The 18,143-nt window shown below is 57.5% G+C and overlaps 1 protein-coding gene across 11 annotated transcripts in view; it reads right to left on the reverse strand.

Moving 5' to 3' along the window:
- Positions 1–18,143, reverse strand: part of MAD1L1 (mitotic arrest deficient 1 like 1) — a 380,571-nt gene that overhangs the window by 359,012 nt on the left and 3,416 nt on the right. For 6 of the 11 annotated variants that reach the window (XM_089895515.1, XM_089895514.1, XM_089895511.1 and 3 more), the window contains exons 1-9: positions 16,491–18,102; positions 13,962–14,124; positions 10,522–10,662; positions 8,014–8,193; positions 5,450–5,574; positions 4,381–4,462; positions 3,028–3,158; positions 2,761–2,875; positions 652–713 (exon numbers count right to left, since the gene is read on the reverse strand). In XM_089895515.1, the coding sequence (XP_089751641.1) occupies positions 652–713; positions 2,761–2,875; positions 3,028–3,158; positions 4,381–4,462; positions 5,450–5,574; positions 8,014–8,193; positions 10,522–10,662; positions 13,962–14,111 (986 nt within the window). In that variant the 5' untranslated portion in view covers positions 14,112–14,124; positions 16,491–18,102. The other 5 variants (XM_089895517.1, XM_089895518.1, XM_089895513.1 and 2 more) reach the window with 4 other exon arrangements.

Consider the following 18,143-nt stretch of genomic DNA (forward strand, 5'->3'; position numbering starts at 1 on the left):
GACTAATCCTGAAGGACCAATCTCCCACCCCCACCCCCAGATGGGAGCAGTGGGCAGTCGGTCTGCAGGGGGACCGGGCAGGGAAGGGACCTGGGGGCTAAGGGCCAGCGGTGGAGCGACACTGGAGAAAGGGGCAGCGGCCCCAGAAGGACAGGCAGCAGGACAGATGGAATCGGGAGCAGGGAGCGGTGGGAAGATGCCCGTCTGAGAACCAGGCCCGCTCGGCCATCCAGCAGCCCCGCCTGCCATTCTCCTGCTGGCATTAGCTCAACAGACAAGCTGAGGCTGCTGCAAGGGCCTGATGGGAAACAATCCTCCATCACCCTGTTTTCCTTTTTTGCCCCTGAAGACTCAGTTTATCTCTACTCGTTACAACCACCTAAAAGAAATGACTTCCCTCAAAAGCAACTACTTCCTCAGTATAGACAAAAAGGAGCCCTTCAAGAAAACCCCACAACGCAGGGCCCACACCTGCCAGCGCTCTGTCGAGAATGTCCCGTCCTCGGCGGGGAGAGTCCCTACTTCCATCTCCTTAAACCTAAGCAGCCGCAGGCAGGGCCGCTGCTGGAGGGAACCAGGCTGGCAGGGCCCATTCTGCCAAAGGTGCCATCCGTGCGGAACAAAGGTGGGGACCCGGCGCCGTCCGCCTACCTGATGCTCAAGCCCGTGGTCTGGTCCAGCCTCTCCCAGCTCTGCAGTTTCGTGAGCAGCCTCTGAAAAGACACGGAAGTAGAGCCCTTAGAGCGCTGTGCCCGTCATCTCCGTGCAAGCGCCGGGCCCTCCCACCTCCTCCACACACACACCTCGACCCCCAGCACGGCAGTACCACACAAAACCGACGACATCACCTCCCTGATCCTCCGGAACGGCCCGCCCTGATCGCTGAGCTAAAACGCAGAAAGGCGCCCATCCGCTCCAAAGCAGACAGGTTGCTTCCCAACCGCTGAAGCTACGCTGCGTGCTTAACATCTCATTCATTCCTGGCTCCGTAACTTCAAGATTCCCAGCAGGCCAGACAGACTGCGGGCTGGGGAAAGGGGTCGGGGGCAGACAGCCTCCTGGATGGTCCTGCGATAACCACGAGGGGGGCAGACGCTGCCCACGGCCTTGTCGCCCATCCTCCGGGTGCTCCTCAGGATGCCAAGCCCCAGGGCAGACAGACTTGGGCCGAGAGCCAAACCCCACCCCCCAACACACACGCACGCGCGCGCGCGCGCATCAGGCTGGGCCCCCGTGGCCGCTGGGAAGAACAGGGGGCAGCAGCGGTGCCCCCACCCGGCCCGCATGCCGGGCCTCCTGCCCTTGTATTCTCACAGCCGCTCCACTGACCCACATCCCACATCGGAGTCTTGCTACCTTCCTAGACCACGTGCCTTTGTCTGGCCTCCCACTCCTTCCTGGGGCCAAGCCCAGCGCTGTTCAGTGCGCTCATTCAGCCACTCAAGTACTTCCTGACCCCTATCGTGTGCCGGGCACAAGACTGGTTAATAAATCTATTACTACAGTTGACGCTGAGTCAGCGTTTACCACTGTTTAAGCACGTTACACTACCTCATTTAATCCTCACAACCCTGTAGGAAGACACTCGTTCCTCGTTACACAGGTGGACAGAGAGGTTAAGTAATTTGCCAGGGTCACACAGCCAGCGGGCACGCAACAGCAGGGCTGGAAACCAGGCAGTGTGATTCTACATGCAGAATCTTAACCAATTTCAAAACAAACTATATCCAGAGAAAAACTGCTGGACTCCGGGACTGCCTTTTCAGGCTAAGTGCCCACATAAGCCGACGCCTGAGAGGGATTTGTGCTCCAGACCCACGATGCCTCAGCTGGCAGTGAACCCATCGGGGGGCGCAGCTGACGAGCACTCTGACCAGACTGCAAGCTACGGGAAGTGGTGACACGGTTTACGCCGGGCAAACCAGAAAGGAAGGTAGGTGACTGAAGGTGACCACAGAAGGGGAAGCAGTGTGGAAGGACAGGAGGACCCCGGGCCTGGAGCCGGGAGGCCTTCGTGCTGGTCCGCTCAGCACGCGAACAAGGATGCGTTCGGCACCGACGTCCATGGCCATCTCTACAACAGCCCACAAAATGCCCCGATGCGTCCCAGCAGCAGCCACAGGGAAAGGAAACTCAGCACAGGTGTCTGTTCACATCCACGGGCGGGAACAACGTCTGTTCCAGGTACCACAAGCCATCTCCTCTCTCCGACTCAGCATCAGTGCTACTGAAACAAACTACTACGAACTCAGGGGCTGAGAACAATACACATTTACTGTCTTACAGCTCCGTAGTTCAGAAGCCCAGCAAGGGCCTCATCGTGCCAGATCAAGGGGTCGCAGGGCCACACTCCTCCTGGATGCCCTGGGGAAGAACCTGTTTCCTCGTCCGTTCCAGCCTCTAGAGGTGCCCACGTTCCCTGGCTCACAGCGCCTTCCTCCATTCATCGCCACCAAGAGCAGCAGGCAAGTCCTCCTCACCTCACGTGGCTCTGACCTCCAACCCCCTCCGGCCCCGGTCAGGACCTGTGAGCACACCGGCCCAGCTGGGGGCCTCCCTACCACAGCTAGGGGTCAGCACCCTTCGATCCCCTTTGCCCACAGTTCTGGGGAGCAGGATGGGGCTGTCTTTAGGGTCACTACTCTGCCCACCATACTAGCCCAGCGGCCGCCACATTTTAGCTGAACAGCTGGAACGTAGAACTAAAACGCCCAGGGTCTCCCCTAGCCAGCCACAGGACACCCACGGGGACCAGCTCACCTCCTTCTCCAGCTCCAGGTCGACCAGGGTCTCCTGCATCTTCTCCTGCCGCCCCAGCCTCCGCTGCAGCCCCTCCAGCTCCTCCCGGAGCAGCCCATTGGTGTCCCGCATCTCCCTGGCAGGGCCAGAAGCACAGTCACTCAAACAGCCGCACCGCCGGGGACAGTGCAGGAGCCCCTGGAGCAGGGGCTGCACCCAAGGAGGCTGCAAACATTTTGCACACGCGCGCACACACCGCCACCAACCCCCTCCCCCCGGGCCCCTCACCGCAGGCAGGCGTTCTCCTCCCGCAGCTGCCGCAGCTCCCTCTCCACCGTGGGCAGCCGCGCCAGCTCAGACCTCATATTCTTCACGATTGCAGCATCCTGCTCCTGCAGGGTCAGCTTCTGCTCCAAATCCTGATCGAGGCCGGAGACAGAGGGGAGACAGTCATGGGCGCCTAACTGTCCCAGATCCATGGCAACTTCCACGGCCCTGGCCCCCACCTCTGGGCAGCCTGCGCCGGCTGTGCCTCTGCGCGGTGTCCTCAGGGGACACTCCCAGGGTAGCCCCACGCGCCACGTGCCGTGCCGCCTGCAGGGCAGGAGCCTGTCACACGTCCGGCACAAGGACGCGCGGCGAATGCTCCGTGAATCGACACCCACCCTCAAACGCTGGCTCTGCTTGCCACTCCCGCGGCACAGGGTCCTGACTGAGTCCTTGTACGGTGAGGACAGCCTGTCCATTATGACATGTAGTCCCCGGGAACACATGGAGACACCGGGGAGACTCAGTGACGAGTCACAAAACAACAAACACTAAGGGGCCCAGCTCTGGGCCAGGTACTGGGTCAAGCAGCGGGGACACCATGACACAGAGGACAGATGAGGTCTCTGCAGGGAAGAGCGTACAAAAGACAGACATCAGGCCGTGCAGGCAAGTCAATACTGAGAAGCAGGCCAAGGACTCAGATGGGCGGACGGGGCAGGGGAGACGTAACGGGTCGTGTGAAGCAGTGAGGGCCGGGGAGGAGAGATGGACGAGCCGCAGAGGACAGCACGTGAAGACCAGAGGCGAAAGCGAGCCGGGAGGTCTGGAAGCTGACAAGATGGAGCTGGGGGTACACGGAGCCAGAGCACGGGAGCGGGGCCCGGTGCGCGGACGTGGCTCTAAGGGCAGCGGGCAGCCATCACGGCTCCCCGGCCGTGTCCTCCCACAGAGAGGCAGCACGGCCTGAACTAGAGTCACGCCGACCTGGCTCTGAGACCCAGCTGAGTCATGCACTAGCTGTGCGACATCGGGCAGGCTGTTGTTCACCCTCTCCAGTCCTGCACAGCATCCCGTGGTACCTGAAGTTATCATACGTTTACTTTTTACTCTATGTGTTTGATTCTGATCTTCATCCAAAAGCATACGAGCTTCCTGGGAGCAGAAATACGAACCCCAGCATCCAGCACAGTGCCCGGCACATAAGGAGACAACCGACATGTAAACAGCTACAGCGGACGCAGGCAGCTAACTGCCACTAGATGCCACTGAGTACGCCCCCAGCTCTGAAACAGCCACGGGTCACAGGGGGGCCGGGCCCAGCGCTGTGACATCTCCCAGGCACAGGCCAGGGACTGGAACGGAGCAACTCACCTTAATCCTCTGCTCTTGGTCCCCCCGTGCTTCTTGGCTGGCCTGGAGCTCCTGAACCTTCTGGTTAGCTTCCTGCCATTTCCTATTAAGAAAAAAGTACACCACGTGCAGAAACAGGCATGTGGTAAAGCCAGCACTTGCCCGCACTCTAAAAGCTCTCCAGCACAGACACACTCACTCATACACGCACGCAACCACACTCCTGCACGCTCCCTGCAAGGACGCCTCAGGGTCCAGGGCCCAGCCCCTGCTGGTGGCTCTGTGGCCTGAGTCGCAGGGCAGGTGGGTAAATCCAGACCACCTGCGAGTCCTCTCCCCTCCCCACACCTCTCACAATAGGAGCTTCTGCTGGCCCTGGAACAGCCAAAGCCAAGGACCCGCTCAGGACCGACCCACCCCCCCCAACCCTGCCCCATTCCACCGAGTGGTCAGAACTCCCCTAAGACAACACCTGCTAAGGTAGAGGCCACGAGCTTTGGGAGAGCGCTGTCTTCTACCTGCATCTCCTGGCGAGCTCCTCCATCCTGCCGTGCCTTTGCTCAGAGGGCTCCCTCCCCAGGAACGTCCTTTCCCACCCACATCCCCCCTGCCCCAGGGCATGTCCTACGCCGCCTTCAAAATCTCGCTCAAACCCAACATCTTCTCTGAGAGCTCCCTCCAGGAAGGCATCCCACCCCCAGAGGAGGAAAGAAATGACTGTTCCCGCTTCTTATTCTTGGAACATTTGAAACACTGCTCTGTTCTGGCACTAAAAGGTCCTGGCTTCAAAGGCCTCAGTGTGTCCCAACAGCCTGTGGATGGGAGGCCAGCACACGAAGGGCACTCGTGGAACCTCAGAGCTTCAGTGCACACGACGTTCGTGAACGCTGGGCGCTCACGCCACAGAGGGCATACGCGGGAGAGCAAGCCTGGGTCTTGCACATGGTTAACGAGTGGATGCCCAGTTCGGCACGCAGCCCAGCAGGCTTCGGGCCAACTGTACCCAGGTGGACAGCCGGCCAGGCTTACCTGGCAAAGGGGCGGGGACCCCTGCCCTGAAGGGGGCGGACCTGCCCGCCTCCACGCTCACCTGTGCTGCAGCTCCAGCTGCTCCTTCAGCTCCTGCCTCTCAGACTCCAGGCGTTTCACCTGCATCTCCTGGTTCATGACGCTCCACTGCAGGTCCGAGAGCCTCCCCTTCAGCACACTGACGGTCTGAAAGCGAGACACACGAGAGCCGGTCCCCTCCCGTCCCGCTCCGGAGGGCAAGGACAGATCCATCTCCTCCTCTGGAACACGTGCCCGCCCCTCAACCCCACCCGAGCCCCGCCTCGGTGACCCGCGGCCTCGGGAGTGAGAACGCTGCCGGCCAAGGCGGGCCCGGGCCTCACGCCTGGCGGCCTCCACACCCACACCCCACGTCACCCCTTCCCACCCGGCGTGTGCACAGCCCCCCAGTCCGTGGCAGCCCACACCCACTCTGTCCTCAGCCCAGAATCCCTTCTCTAACCACCCCACCCCACCACCACGCCCCCCGCCCAGCTGTGCAGGAGACGTTACACGGGGACAAGCCGGGCACCCGCCAAGAAGTCAGAAGTGGGCGCTGAGGCTGTCCTCAGCATGACACCACGAGAGCCACACACAACGAACGGCAGCTGCACTAGTGCCGCGGAGGCTGAAGCGCTCCCAGGCCAGAAGGGGTCATGGGGGAAGGCACAGGGAGGCCTGGGGAGGCGGCCCAGCGCACAGCCTCCAGGACAGCGAGTCCGCTAGACGGACACTGGGGCGGAACTGCAGTCCTCAGCTCGGACCACACCCTCCTCAGACAACCTTCTGGTGAGGGGACCCCACTTGTGGCTTTCCTGGGGCAAGAGAGCACGCCTCCAACAGGAAAAGCCAGCCCACTCAAGGGCGTCACTCTAAGTTAACAAGTGGAAACATCGCCCCATCAGCCTCTGAGAGTCAGACATCAACCTACAAGCTGAGGGCAAGAGGACGGCCTGGCAAACTCACCACAGTGAGCAACCCTCGCACGGGGCACCGTCTGCAAACACGGAGGCCACAGCAGGCCCCCCAGGGAGGCTGATGGGGGGTGGGTCTGTGTCCTACCCTCTCATCGACCTGCATGGTTTCCTTTATTATAACAGTGACTCTCAATCTGGGACCCAAAGAAGAATGAAGATACTTAAGATCTATTTAACAATGAACATATCCTTTGAGGATTCTTCCTGAACTAAATAAAGGTACAGGCGCTGTGCTGAATACAGGAGTCAGACAGCCTACCGCCTGGAGGACAAAGCTGCGCGAAAGCCAGGCCGTCACCAGGATGACCTCAGAGAGCACGAGCATCTAGACCAGGCACCGTGACAAGAGAACACAGCTGTGTGGGCGGGAGGTTTACAAACCTAGACTCGGAACCAAGGACGCCTTCTCCACGGGGTGAAAAGGGAGATGAGCAACGTCGGGGTCTCCGTCCCAAACCGCCACAACCCTTGCCACGCCAGGCCCCACGGGCGTCTGCTCTGCAACTTCTGTGCCAAGGGTGCCCCCCAAATTGCTCCTCACTGAGCCATGTGCAGGACATGCCCACCCCCGTCCTCCAGAGAAGCCTGCGAGGGAGCACAAGCAGGCACACACCCAAGGCGGGAGGGAGACTTGTCTGAAGGCCACTCCTGCCAACATCCACATCAGAAGACAGATGTAGAAACAACCTTAACATGCTCCCCAGCGTTGCCAAGGCAGGAATAACCTGGCGCCTGCTCCGAAGATCCATCAAGGAGAGAAGACCACGCAGAGACAGAACACCAGTGATCCCGCGGCCCCCGACTCCCTCCCCCAGCAGTGTTTCATCTTCTTCCTCGCAGCACCTGTGATCCTGAGCAGCACAGCAAAGACACAGGGAAGGTCAGAGGAGTCCAATTTCCACAAGCATCAATGTCTGGGTTCTGTCTCTAAAGTTTACACAGCCTTCGGTTGGTAGAGACAATAAGGACTACGGTTGATCTATGCTCTGGTTCCAGACATATTCTCAGATGCTAACAAACCTTATTAATAATCAAAGAAATGCAAATCCAGAGGCACATCTCCGGGGGCGGGGGCGGGGGGGCAGAATCACAAGTATTTCCAGAAAACACCATTATCCGTGACAGGTAGAGGTTCCAGTGAAAGTAGAATCCTCAACAATAGCTACTAGTAGAACACAGCAACTGGTAGCAAAAGCCACAGAGAGAACTGTACCTGGTGATCTTATAACCCCATTCCTAGGGATCTGTCCAAACGAAATCATTCAACAGAAACAAAAAGGCTACACACATGAAGCTATCTACCACATATGTACCTGTATCAGGGTGTGTGTGTGTATTAAAAAAAAACACTTGAAAGTGACCAAAAACAGGTTAGTCAACCACTAAAAATCATAATCACACAGACTAAAAAAGTATTCAACTTACTAACTGAAAACCACAGAATGGAAAATTAATATTTTTGCAACGATCAGAACTACGCAAAAAACGTAGGCACACACGTGGGAAGCAGAAGTACACAGTGGCCCTACCACGGAGCTACCGTGCTGGAGGTGGGAGCTCGTCTCCTCTCCGCCCAGAGACTGCTCGCGGGGAGAGGGCAGCACCCCAGCCCGGGGCCCCAGCCCCTCACCTCGCCGGCTTCGGCCAGGCCGTCCTCCTGGTCCCGCAGCCTCTTGTTGGCCGCATCCAGGCTCTGCTGGCAAACCCTGTAGCGCTGCAGCTGCTCCTTCATCTTCCCCTCCGCCTCGGCTTCCCGCTCCTGAAGCTGCCGAATGCGCGTCAGGAGCTCCTGGTTGCGGTCCACCTCGCGCTGCCAAGGAGAACGGCCTGGTGAGACGGCGTGTCAGCAGGCCGAGCCCAGCCCACTCTGCCCGCCGGACAGGACCGAGACCCAGAGCAGAGCCACCGATAAGGCAAGAGCCAAGCCCACAGGAACCCCGAGGCCGCAGCGGGATGCCCTCCAAGGTGAGCGCCCGGCCACAGCGGCGCGACGCCACATCTCACGGCGCCCCCCCGGGAGGGCGCTCGGCACACGTCACCGCCACCGACCACTGCTCACGGTGGCCATCTGCAAGGAGGAGCACAGCCATCTCACTCAGACTCGACCTTGGGAAGATGCCTCTGAGCTTAGCAGCTCCGGCGGCTCCCGTTCCAGTGAGTCGGCACGCCCCCAGAGAGTGGACAACCGGGCAGGGACAGGGGGCGTGGCCAGAAGCCTGCAGGCAGGAGCACGTGACCCTGGGCCCTCATCTCCCCCAGAGCTTCAGAGCCACCCTGCACTGGCCCCCTCGAGGGGCCGCGTGGCTTGCGCTAGTAAGGAACGCACAGAACTCAGACTCCTCACTCCGACGATCCCTCGGGGTCCGAAGGGGCAAGTGTCGGCCACTGAGGTTACCCTCAGCCCAAGAGGCAAAGGGACCACAAGTGGCAGCCAGAGTCCCAGGGGCAAAGGCACCAAGTCCTAGTTACATGGAGCCTGACACTCTGCTGACCTCTGACCTCTCCTCAGGAAGCTGAGCCGCAGAAGCTCCCGCCAAGGGCTGCCCGCCGGGCACTCGCAGGGCCTGCCGTACTCAGAGGCAGTGCTGAGGCCAGGACTCTCCGAGCCCAGCGGCCAGGAGGAGCTTAAGAAAAGCACGGCCAGGGCCACGGCCTCTTGCTGATCCAGGGTTCAAAGGAGCCACCAACCGCGAGTACAGCCTCCAAACCACCAGGAGGCCTTAAAGCCTGGGGACCTGCCAAGGTGCAGGAGTGAGGTGCTGTGGCTGTGCAGGGACCCCGCCAGCACGTCACGGGGCAAGACATGGCATCTCTCCTCAGGCTGCCAGTCCCAAGTGCACATGCGGCAGTCCAGGCAGGTCCCCAGACCTTGGACACTGAAGTCTCACCATCTCATAGGTATTTCCAGGTGGGAGGGCTGAGATTCCCACCCACCTGCCCTCTCCACCCACTACCAAACTGGCAGTCCCTGAAAAACCTTCGCAGATACCCAAGACTCAAAGGGACAAACTGAAAACCACTGGCTCAGACGGTTCGAGGGCCGTCTTCAGCCAAGTCCACAGGCAGCGGGGAAAGGCCTCTCCGAGAGGAAGGCGCAAGTTCAGCGAGGGGGTCCCAGGATTAAGCTCAGTCAGCCCTGTACCCTTGGATTTCCCCCAGAAAGACTGTCAGTGACTCACTTCAATACTTGCAAGATTCCCATGGCCTCTCCCTCTTCCTCTTCCCACCGGCTCCCCCGGGACATCTTTCCTAGGACAACCCAGAACATCGGCAGAAGCCCCACACTGAGCAGTGCCAGGGCCAAGGCCGAGGCAGCAGTCCCCCACCTGCAGCGCACTGGGCTTCTGAGCCCACACAACACACCATGGCCACGGGCCTGCACATCGGGCTCAAGTACATCCAGTTAGCATCACACCCTCGAAGCCATCAGCTATTTCTACAGGGACCAGGAAAGAGTGGGAATATGCCACGTAAGGTGAGAATGGGGCCAGATATCCATCCTCAGGGAAAGCCCAGAGGCCAGAGACTTTCTGGTGCAACGCTCTGCCTGAACCTTGGCGGCATTTCCACGACTCGTCAGCACTTACTGAAAAACCCTGGCCAAGTGCCGTTACTCAAAGCAGAGGAAGCGTGGAGTTTACACGCTGAGTAAAAACCCAGCATCTCCTCTGGGTAACAGCCTGCCCTGGGTAAGGCAAGGGCAACCTGAAGCAGCCCCCGAGACTGGGGTTCTTGGCGCTGAGGCCCTATAACCATTTGCACAAGGCCCAGCCTGGACCTGAGACTCTTACGCAAGCCGGTGACTTTCGAGGCCTGTAACCCCCAGGCCACCTGGCATTTGTGCCAGACCTCCATCCCAATTCTCACAGAGAAGACAGGGCAACGAGGCAGCCAGCGGAGACGAATGCCCACCAGCACCTCACTGGGCAGACGTGGCAGGGCAGCCGTCCCTTCGTGCTGCCCTCCTCGGGGACACAGAGCACACCTGAGGCCCGACCCACTTCCTCAGGTGGCCTAAGAAGGCAGGCCCTGGACACCTGGAGGAGAGCACCTGGGCCGCTGGCTGGGCTCTTGCTCCCCGCGGTCTGGCAGGTACACGCACCGCCCCCTTGCTCTGGGGGGCCCCACCAGAGCCCACCTCGTAGCTCCTGGCACTGGCGCTGGCTGCCCGCTCCAGTTCCACGCGGGCCCTCTTGTGACTCAGCTCCATCTGCGTCTTCTCCCGCTCCACCTGGATGAGGTGGGACCTGGAACGGATCTGCTCTGCTCGCTCCTCCAGCTGACCGGGTCACGTGCAAAGGAAAGACAGGTCCTCAGTAGCTGCGTCAGCCAGGCGAGGGGCTCACTCAACACTCCCTCACCGAGCACCTGCTCCCAGCAAGGCCCTCGCTCAGCCCTGGGGAGGAAGGAACACTGGGCCCCCGGGTGGGAAAGGAGTGCAGGGAGGCAGCAAGACAAGAGAAGGTGACAAAGGACAAAAGAGGAAGGTGCGTTTTCAGATGACACTGTGAGGGCTTGTTTCCTATGCCGTGTAACAAACTACCACCAACGCAGCAGCTTAAACGCCCATATGCTGGCTGTCGGTTTCATGGGTCAGAAGGCCGGGCACACAGAGCCAGGTTCTCCGATCAGGGTCTCAACATCTAAAATCCATGCAGTCGGCAAGCTGTGCTCTCCCCTGTAGCTCAGGAGCCTCTTCCACGCTCCTATTTCCTTGCTGGCTGGAAGGCCCAGGCTGCTGTCAGCTCCCAGAGGCTGCCCACATTCCCTGCCACATGGCCCTCTCCACCTCCAAAGCCAACGAGGGAGAATCTCACACGTGTGGAATCCCTTTCCTGCTCTGCATCTCTGACTTCTCTGTCTGATCTCTGGACCCAGATTTTAAAGACTCACCTGATTGGGTCAGGCCCACCCAGGTACTCTCCCTACCTTAAGGTCCACTGATTGGAGCTATTAATTCTATCTGCAGAACCGCGGGGCCACAACACCTAGTTAGTGTTCGATTAAGTGGGAGAAACTCCAGTCCACCAGGGGCCAGCAGTTTGGGGCCCATCTCAGAGCCTGCGTCCCCCAGAGGGTAAGTAAATAAGGTGGAACTGAAGCTCTGAAGGGCCTCAGAAGACACAGCCAACAGTACCACCAAATCACCGACTGCAAGGGCCTTGTCTTCAGGGGGCTAGAGCCCAACCCCTCCAAGAACGGCCTGCAGTCCAGCAACACAGCATCTCCTGGGCACTTAACAGAAATGCAGAGTCTCGGGCCACACCGCACAGATACCAAATTGGAACCTTCCTTTTAAACGTATCTTCAGGTGATTCATATGCACGTTAAAGTTCAAGATGCTCTGGGCTACAGAAGTGGTTCTCATTTCAATCAGGGACATGTGGCACTGTCTGGGGATACAACTGATCGTCACAAGAAGGGGCGACACTCTGTGTTTGCTCCTGGCATGTAGTGGGTAGAAGCCAGGGATGTTGCTAAACATCCCACGATGCACAGGAATGTCCTGCAAAACAAAAACTTATTCAGCCCAAAATGTCAACAGTGCCAAGTGTGAGAAATCCCAGGCCAGAGAAAAGACATTTTCTCCACCCTTCCCCCACGTGCTTTGGAGGCCAAAGTCCACACTTTCTTTACCCCTCTGATATTTTCTCTCATTTCAATCCCCACCTGTTGACGTCTGGGAGTCCCTAACTCTACCCTCCGTCAGACTCAGTCTTCCTAGCCTCACTCTGAGTCTGCAGCTAGGGCCCAGCTTCTTCAGAGGAGGGTGGGACCCCAGCTCCGAGGGTGTGGGCACCACACGGAAGTCCCGGAGACACACATCCATTGGCCACATCTTCCTGGAACACTGACTGTATCTGAAGGAAAGCCACTGAACATATTTTTATATTTAAGCCAATGCTGACACGTAGCACAGCAGACTGTAAACACCTGCACACAGAAAGAAGAACCTTAAAATAAAGCAGGGGAGGGGACTAGTAGGCAAGACACTGCTCTCTGCCTCCAGACTCCCCAGACCTGCAGCTGCTCTGTTCCCTCACTTGCTATTCCCTCACCCGCCAGGCATGGTAGGAAAGAGACAGAACACTGACTGAAGTCCTGAGACAGGACAGGTCCAAGGTCAGGGCTCCTAGGCAGGTCCGGTGCCACATGGCTCTCTAACCAGCTCACTCCGGCTACAGCTCTCATTTACTGATCTCCCAACCGGGGAAGCCTTTCAGGTCATAGGTGAGTGAGAACAAGGGACCCTGGAAATTCTAGACTCTGTAGTTCCAACAGGCCAAAAGTTCCCAGACATCTCCATCAATAAAATTATAACTTTCTTAGACCAAAGATGCCAACTTCATATTCCGCCAGTGAGCAAGGATCAAAAACAAAAAAAACCCTATAATCTGTCACCACCACCATTTCAAAAAAAGGTGTTTTAACAACAAAAACAAATATAAATGACCTAATTTCAGGATAAAGAACAGTCCTTGCCAAAAAAAAAAGGGCAGTGAGCAACTCAGCCCACTAACAAACACATAGTAAGTAATTCAACTATTCAGCAAACGAATGCACACAAACACAGCAGCCCCCGTTTTAGCAAATGTGGCATGGACTCATCAGGGCTCCCAGAGCAACAGGAAACCACTGGCTCGGCTGACACAGGACATTATAGCAGAAAGGCTGCAGCAACACAGGCAAGGCTGACAAGAGAGAAGGAATGCAAGCAGAGAAGCCAGAGATCACCTGATGCAGCCCTGACAGTGGCAGGGGCCTGGACATGGCTCAGACACCACATTCCCTCCCTATGTGGACCCAGTGATCCCTGCCCCAGCTAGCACTGACCCCACGACTCTTCAGAACCTGAAGTCCTTCAGGAGACCTGAGCCTTTACAACTGTGTCCACAGCGAGCATTGCCGAGAACTTGGAATAAAGTGAAATAAGACTATGAGCAAAGTGAAACTATAAAAATCACCCCATGGCAGACTGAAGCGAAGATGTGCAAATGGCCCCCATAGTCTGAGGCTGTCATATGCCCAATCCTTCACTCACTGCCCTGCCTTTCCTGCCAGGCTGACCAAGAACCTGTGCTTAAAACACAGCCCTCCCATGTGTTACACCACCAAGGGAGCCAGCAGCTGGCTACACAATTCCAGTGGTCATGTGCCCAGGCAGTTTGGGATTGTTTCCCTCGATTAAATGAATAAACTGGCTTTCCAATCCTACCTCTAGTGTCTGCGAGCTCGTTGGTGTCAGCACCATGCTGACCCACTCTGGGGGTGCTGTTATCTCAGGCTTTCGAGCCAGGACAGCTCAGGGCCAGACCATGACCTCTGGCTATCCTCCAAAACTATGACTATCCACGTTGGAGATGTGGGAGATGGCCAGCTGGCCTCTAGGCTGAGAAAGCGCACACCTGCCTCAACTATATGGGAGTTGAATCAGCCCTACCTAAGGGAAAGTCTCTGTATGTAGAGGCCCTTATCCTAACACAAGCCGCTCTCCTGCACCACCTGGAACTTGAACCAGCCCCACCTAAGAGCAGGTGTCTTTACCTAGAGGCCCCTATCCCAACACATACCACTCACCTGCATGCTTTGTTGGTACTGCATCTGCAGAGAACCTTGGGCAGAGATGGAAACATCCAGTCCAGATCCCCCCTCCACTCGCTGAGAAATGAAATTGTTCAAAGACCTCAGGGTGGATAGGACGGTGGTGTTTTCCCCCAGGTCTTCCATGGCCACTTCCCTTCTGGAGGAAAACAAGGGAAGGGTCACAGGGAGCCTTCTCATGAGCCATCAGCTCTGCCAGCTGCCCGGTCAGGGGGACCTTCGGGCAGTCCCACTCCCCTAATGCTCTCTCAGAGCCCTTATAATATTCCAGTGTCCGTAACCACACTCTTTGGAGTTAACTGGGAGCCCACACTGCCAATTTCTCAGAGAAGAAACGGAGGCATAAAAGTACAACATGCCACCAAGCTGCTGACCGTCAGAGTGCTGACCTGCACACCAGGAGGACAGACAGACGGCTCCCAAGATAAGGTGTTCGACAATCAGGTGGCACATCTCCCACATAAGCAATCACAAAAAGCCCAGCTTCTGGGAATCAGAAACAAAACACACAATAGTGGCAGTAAGGATGACAACCGCAGCAACGCTAACTACAGGTTAACAAAGACGTTGGTAAGTGTCACTACTATTTCAGCCACAGGCACCACACAGAAAGGTACCTGACATTCACTGGGCACCAGGACTTCCTGAACCTGTCTCCTCATCTGTAAACGGAGGATCCCACTTTTCAAAGTTGTGAGGATTATAAGGGTCCAAAAGAAGTCTCCAAATGGCAGATGGCACAGCTATTGCCACTGAGTCTATCACTTTGCTTGTAATTTAACATACGACACAGCAATCATCACAATGGGCAGATGGATGAAACCTTCTTCCACATCCTTTTAGAGATGACAGAAAATGAGGCTCCAAAAGTTACAGAACTTAGATTGGAACCTGGGTCTGTCTGGCTCTAAAGGTCGAGGGCACTCCACAGGCCAATGTGTGAAGGGCCAAGGGCACGCAGCAGCAAAGAACACGCATCCCCAGCCCTGCGCTGATTCCAGCCTCACACCAGGCCGTCTACTAGTCAGAAGGTGTGGAAGTGTCCTAGGCAGAGTTAACAGCCAAAAGGTGTGAATTCCTACAGGTGCATACTGTGTTCCCCTGAGGAAAGCAGCCAGCTCTCACTGATTTCCCCTAAGTATGAGACTGAAGACACCTGCCCCCAACCCACCCGCCCCCAAAAAAGGTGAAGAATCTTGGTTTGATTCTGCATTTCACACTTAACAAGAAACTTGGCCTTGGGCACGAAGAGCCCTTGTCTTCTGTAGGCCATCGTTTCCACCGCTGCACAACACAGCTGTTCTACCTCTCCTTCATACTACAAATGGAAAATGGGCTAGAAGACAGACCGGGGAGGGGCACTCACAGTGCTGTGAGCCTCCCTGAGAGACAGGCCCACGTGGAGCCAGGCAGCAGCGCTCTGCTCTGGAAGGCAAATCCTCCCGTTTGACCAGGACCATACTTTCCATCCCATGATGGGAAATTTAGGCAATACACCCTCTTCTCAAGAGCTGATACACTTAATACAAAAGAATGAAAAGCACACGTCCATTTTCACCTGCCTGGAGCTAAACCACTCCATAAGGCAAGCGATAAGGTGAAAGCTCAAACTCCATCCTCTCTATCAAAGACACTCACTTCCAGAAGTCTAGTCGCTGAACGTGAGCTGCTCTCAACGGAACCCCTCAGCTGGGAGTCAGAGCACACTGCCTCTCGACTGCCCTCCTTGGCAAAAGGACACCCGAGGGCACCTACAGAAATTGCGAGGATGCTCCCCACCCGGCAACACCACTTCACACCGCCACGGGCACTTGCGCCCCACCCGGCAACACCACTTCACACCGCCACGGGCACTTGCGCTACACACCGCAACACCACTTCACACCGCCACGGGCACTTGCGCTGGCCTAAGTTCACCACCCGTTTGTCTGCTTTCTCCTAACTTAGGCAACTCCCACGCTGCTCAAGTGAAGACATGCGGGCGACAGTGCTGTAAACTCGAAAGGGCGGGACTGGGGGAAGGGCTCCTCTCTCTGCACTGGGCCGTCTGGGGGCTGCGGGGGTGGGGGTGCGCCTTCTTCCCGGAGGCCGGGCGGTGAAGCACCCCTCCTCCGTGGCCGCCTCCGCCCCGGCCCTCGCTCGCCCCCCGAACCCTGGCCATTTCCATTTGCTCCTCTCGGAGAGGAAGCCTTGGGGGGCTGCACGGGACGCGCCCAGGCTCGGAGGACAGAGCACGGAGCGCAGGGGCGCGCCGGCAGAGACCCCGGCCCCGGTGAGCACGCGGACAGACAGTGGACGCGCCGGTAACAGCCCCAGGGCCGGGGTCTAAGAGGGAAGGGGGGACGCCGAGGGGGCGCCGTCTCAGAGCCCCAGGGCAGGGGGCGGCGCCCGCACCCAGACCCGGCGGGCTGCCCCAGCCTCTTCTTCGCCCGAACCCCGCCGATTTGGCTCAGCATCCGCCCCCAAGCCCAGCCCGGTAACACTCCCAGGACTCCGGCCGCTCACCTAGGCGCCTCAGCCTCCGCTGCTCAGATCTCCCTCTTTTACGCCCGCGTATCGCGAGACGTACGTCTGCGCTCTCGCGAGACCTGGGCGGGGCAAGCCGTAAAACTCCGGGCCCGCGCACCAACGGGTCCTGGGGCCTTCGTGTTCGCCCCCATAGCCACCCACCCGCAGGAGACCCCGCTCGGAGAGGACTGGGAACCAAAGGCCAGCCCGTGGGACTATCCTCGTGGCCCAGGCCTCTGCGGGTCAGGCTTCCACTGGGCGGCTGCCTCGCACCGTATTGTGGGGAACAGCACCGGCCTACGGTGGCCTCGCAGGGCCAAACTTCCCAGCCCGCCGGACTAGTCCGCAGATTTTGCCACTACAGTATTTGCCTGAATGAATGCCTTTTTTACTTTCCCCTGGCCCTCTAAAACAACGCGAAAAACCGGTCTACTAAGCTACCCTCCCAGCGCCCTGTGAGCTGTCGGGGCGCGATGCCGTCGTCTGGGTCCCAGCTCTCCAGGGCGCAAGGGCAAAGCGGGGCGAGGTCAGCCCACAGCCAGCAGATCCCTCCTGGAACCACAGCAACCTGCGTCCACTAACGGGTCTCACCGGCCCCTCCTCCTCCCCTCCCCCTGCTAAGCGTCCGAGGGTCTGCACCGAATTCCCTTCCAGAGAATAAAACACAAGGTTTTGTGGCCGGAAAGAAACGGGATGGGGAGGTGCAAGCAGGACAGGAGGCTCTCTGGGCTACATTAGCGTGCTGCGAGCGCAAATAAAACAAAATTTTAAAAGTCGGGCCTGCAGCCTACTTCAGTGATCTGGACTACCCTAGGACCCTATGGAGATTCCTGGGTATCCTTTCCCCCAGCGATCCTTCGGATTTGTGAACTAAAACTGCTGCCTGCCGTATCAGTAAATAAAAGACGTTCCGGTCACCAGCCACTACAGCCACCCCGGATGGTGAGACCAGGGAACTCGGGATGGGAACAGCATGCCCGCCGTCATACACTGCAGCCACCACCCCACCGCCCCGCCACCCCAACGGCACACCGAAGAATCTCAGGAAGAGAAAACATAGGACGCTGGCCCCAGAGAGCTGAGGTGCACATCAAAGAAATGATTTCAGTGACCCCCGACTCTGGGATCTTCCCAAACGTAGAAAAGCACTAAATTCCTTAACTTGAGATGTCTTGCTTTTCTTTTGTTAACAGTGATCATTTGATATTCCAACTACCTGGTCTTTGCTGCTAAAACTTCTATAGATCCTGGCTCCCCCCTTGCCGCTTCGGAGCAATCTCTCAGAGTTATCTGAGATGCTGTGTCCGGGCTTAAGTCCTCAGTTTTGTCCACCAAATAAAACATAACTCTCAACTTTTAGGTGGTGCGTTCTTTTTTCGGTCTACACATTTAATCATCATTACAATCAATAAACTCTTCTTAAGAAATGAGCATACCTCCAGGAAATGGTTTTGAAGAAATTAATTTTTCAAAAGATGAACTTAAAAGCATGGAATTCCATAAAATAATACGGCCTGTATTGTTTTGTAAAGTTGCATCGAGTTCCCGGAAGAGTAAAAGGAAACAAACGCACGCACCACTTCTCCGCTTGCTCTGGCACTTACCTGGAAGTCTTTGGAGGCCGGAGTATGACAGCAACAATCCCAGTGA

This window comes from Delphinapterus leucas, chromosome 15 (genome assembly GCF_059928025.1).
Source record: "Delphinapterus leucas isolate spDelLeu-1000000601 "Yukka" chromosome 15, BTC_Dleu_Yukka2, whole genome shotgun sequence".
NCBI lineage: Eukaryota > Metazoa > Chordata > Mammalia > Artiodactyla > Monodontidae > Delphinapterus > Delphinapterus leucas.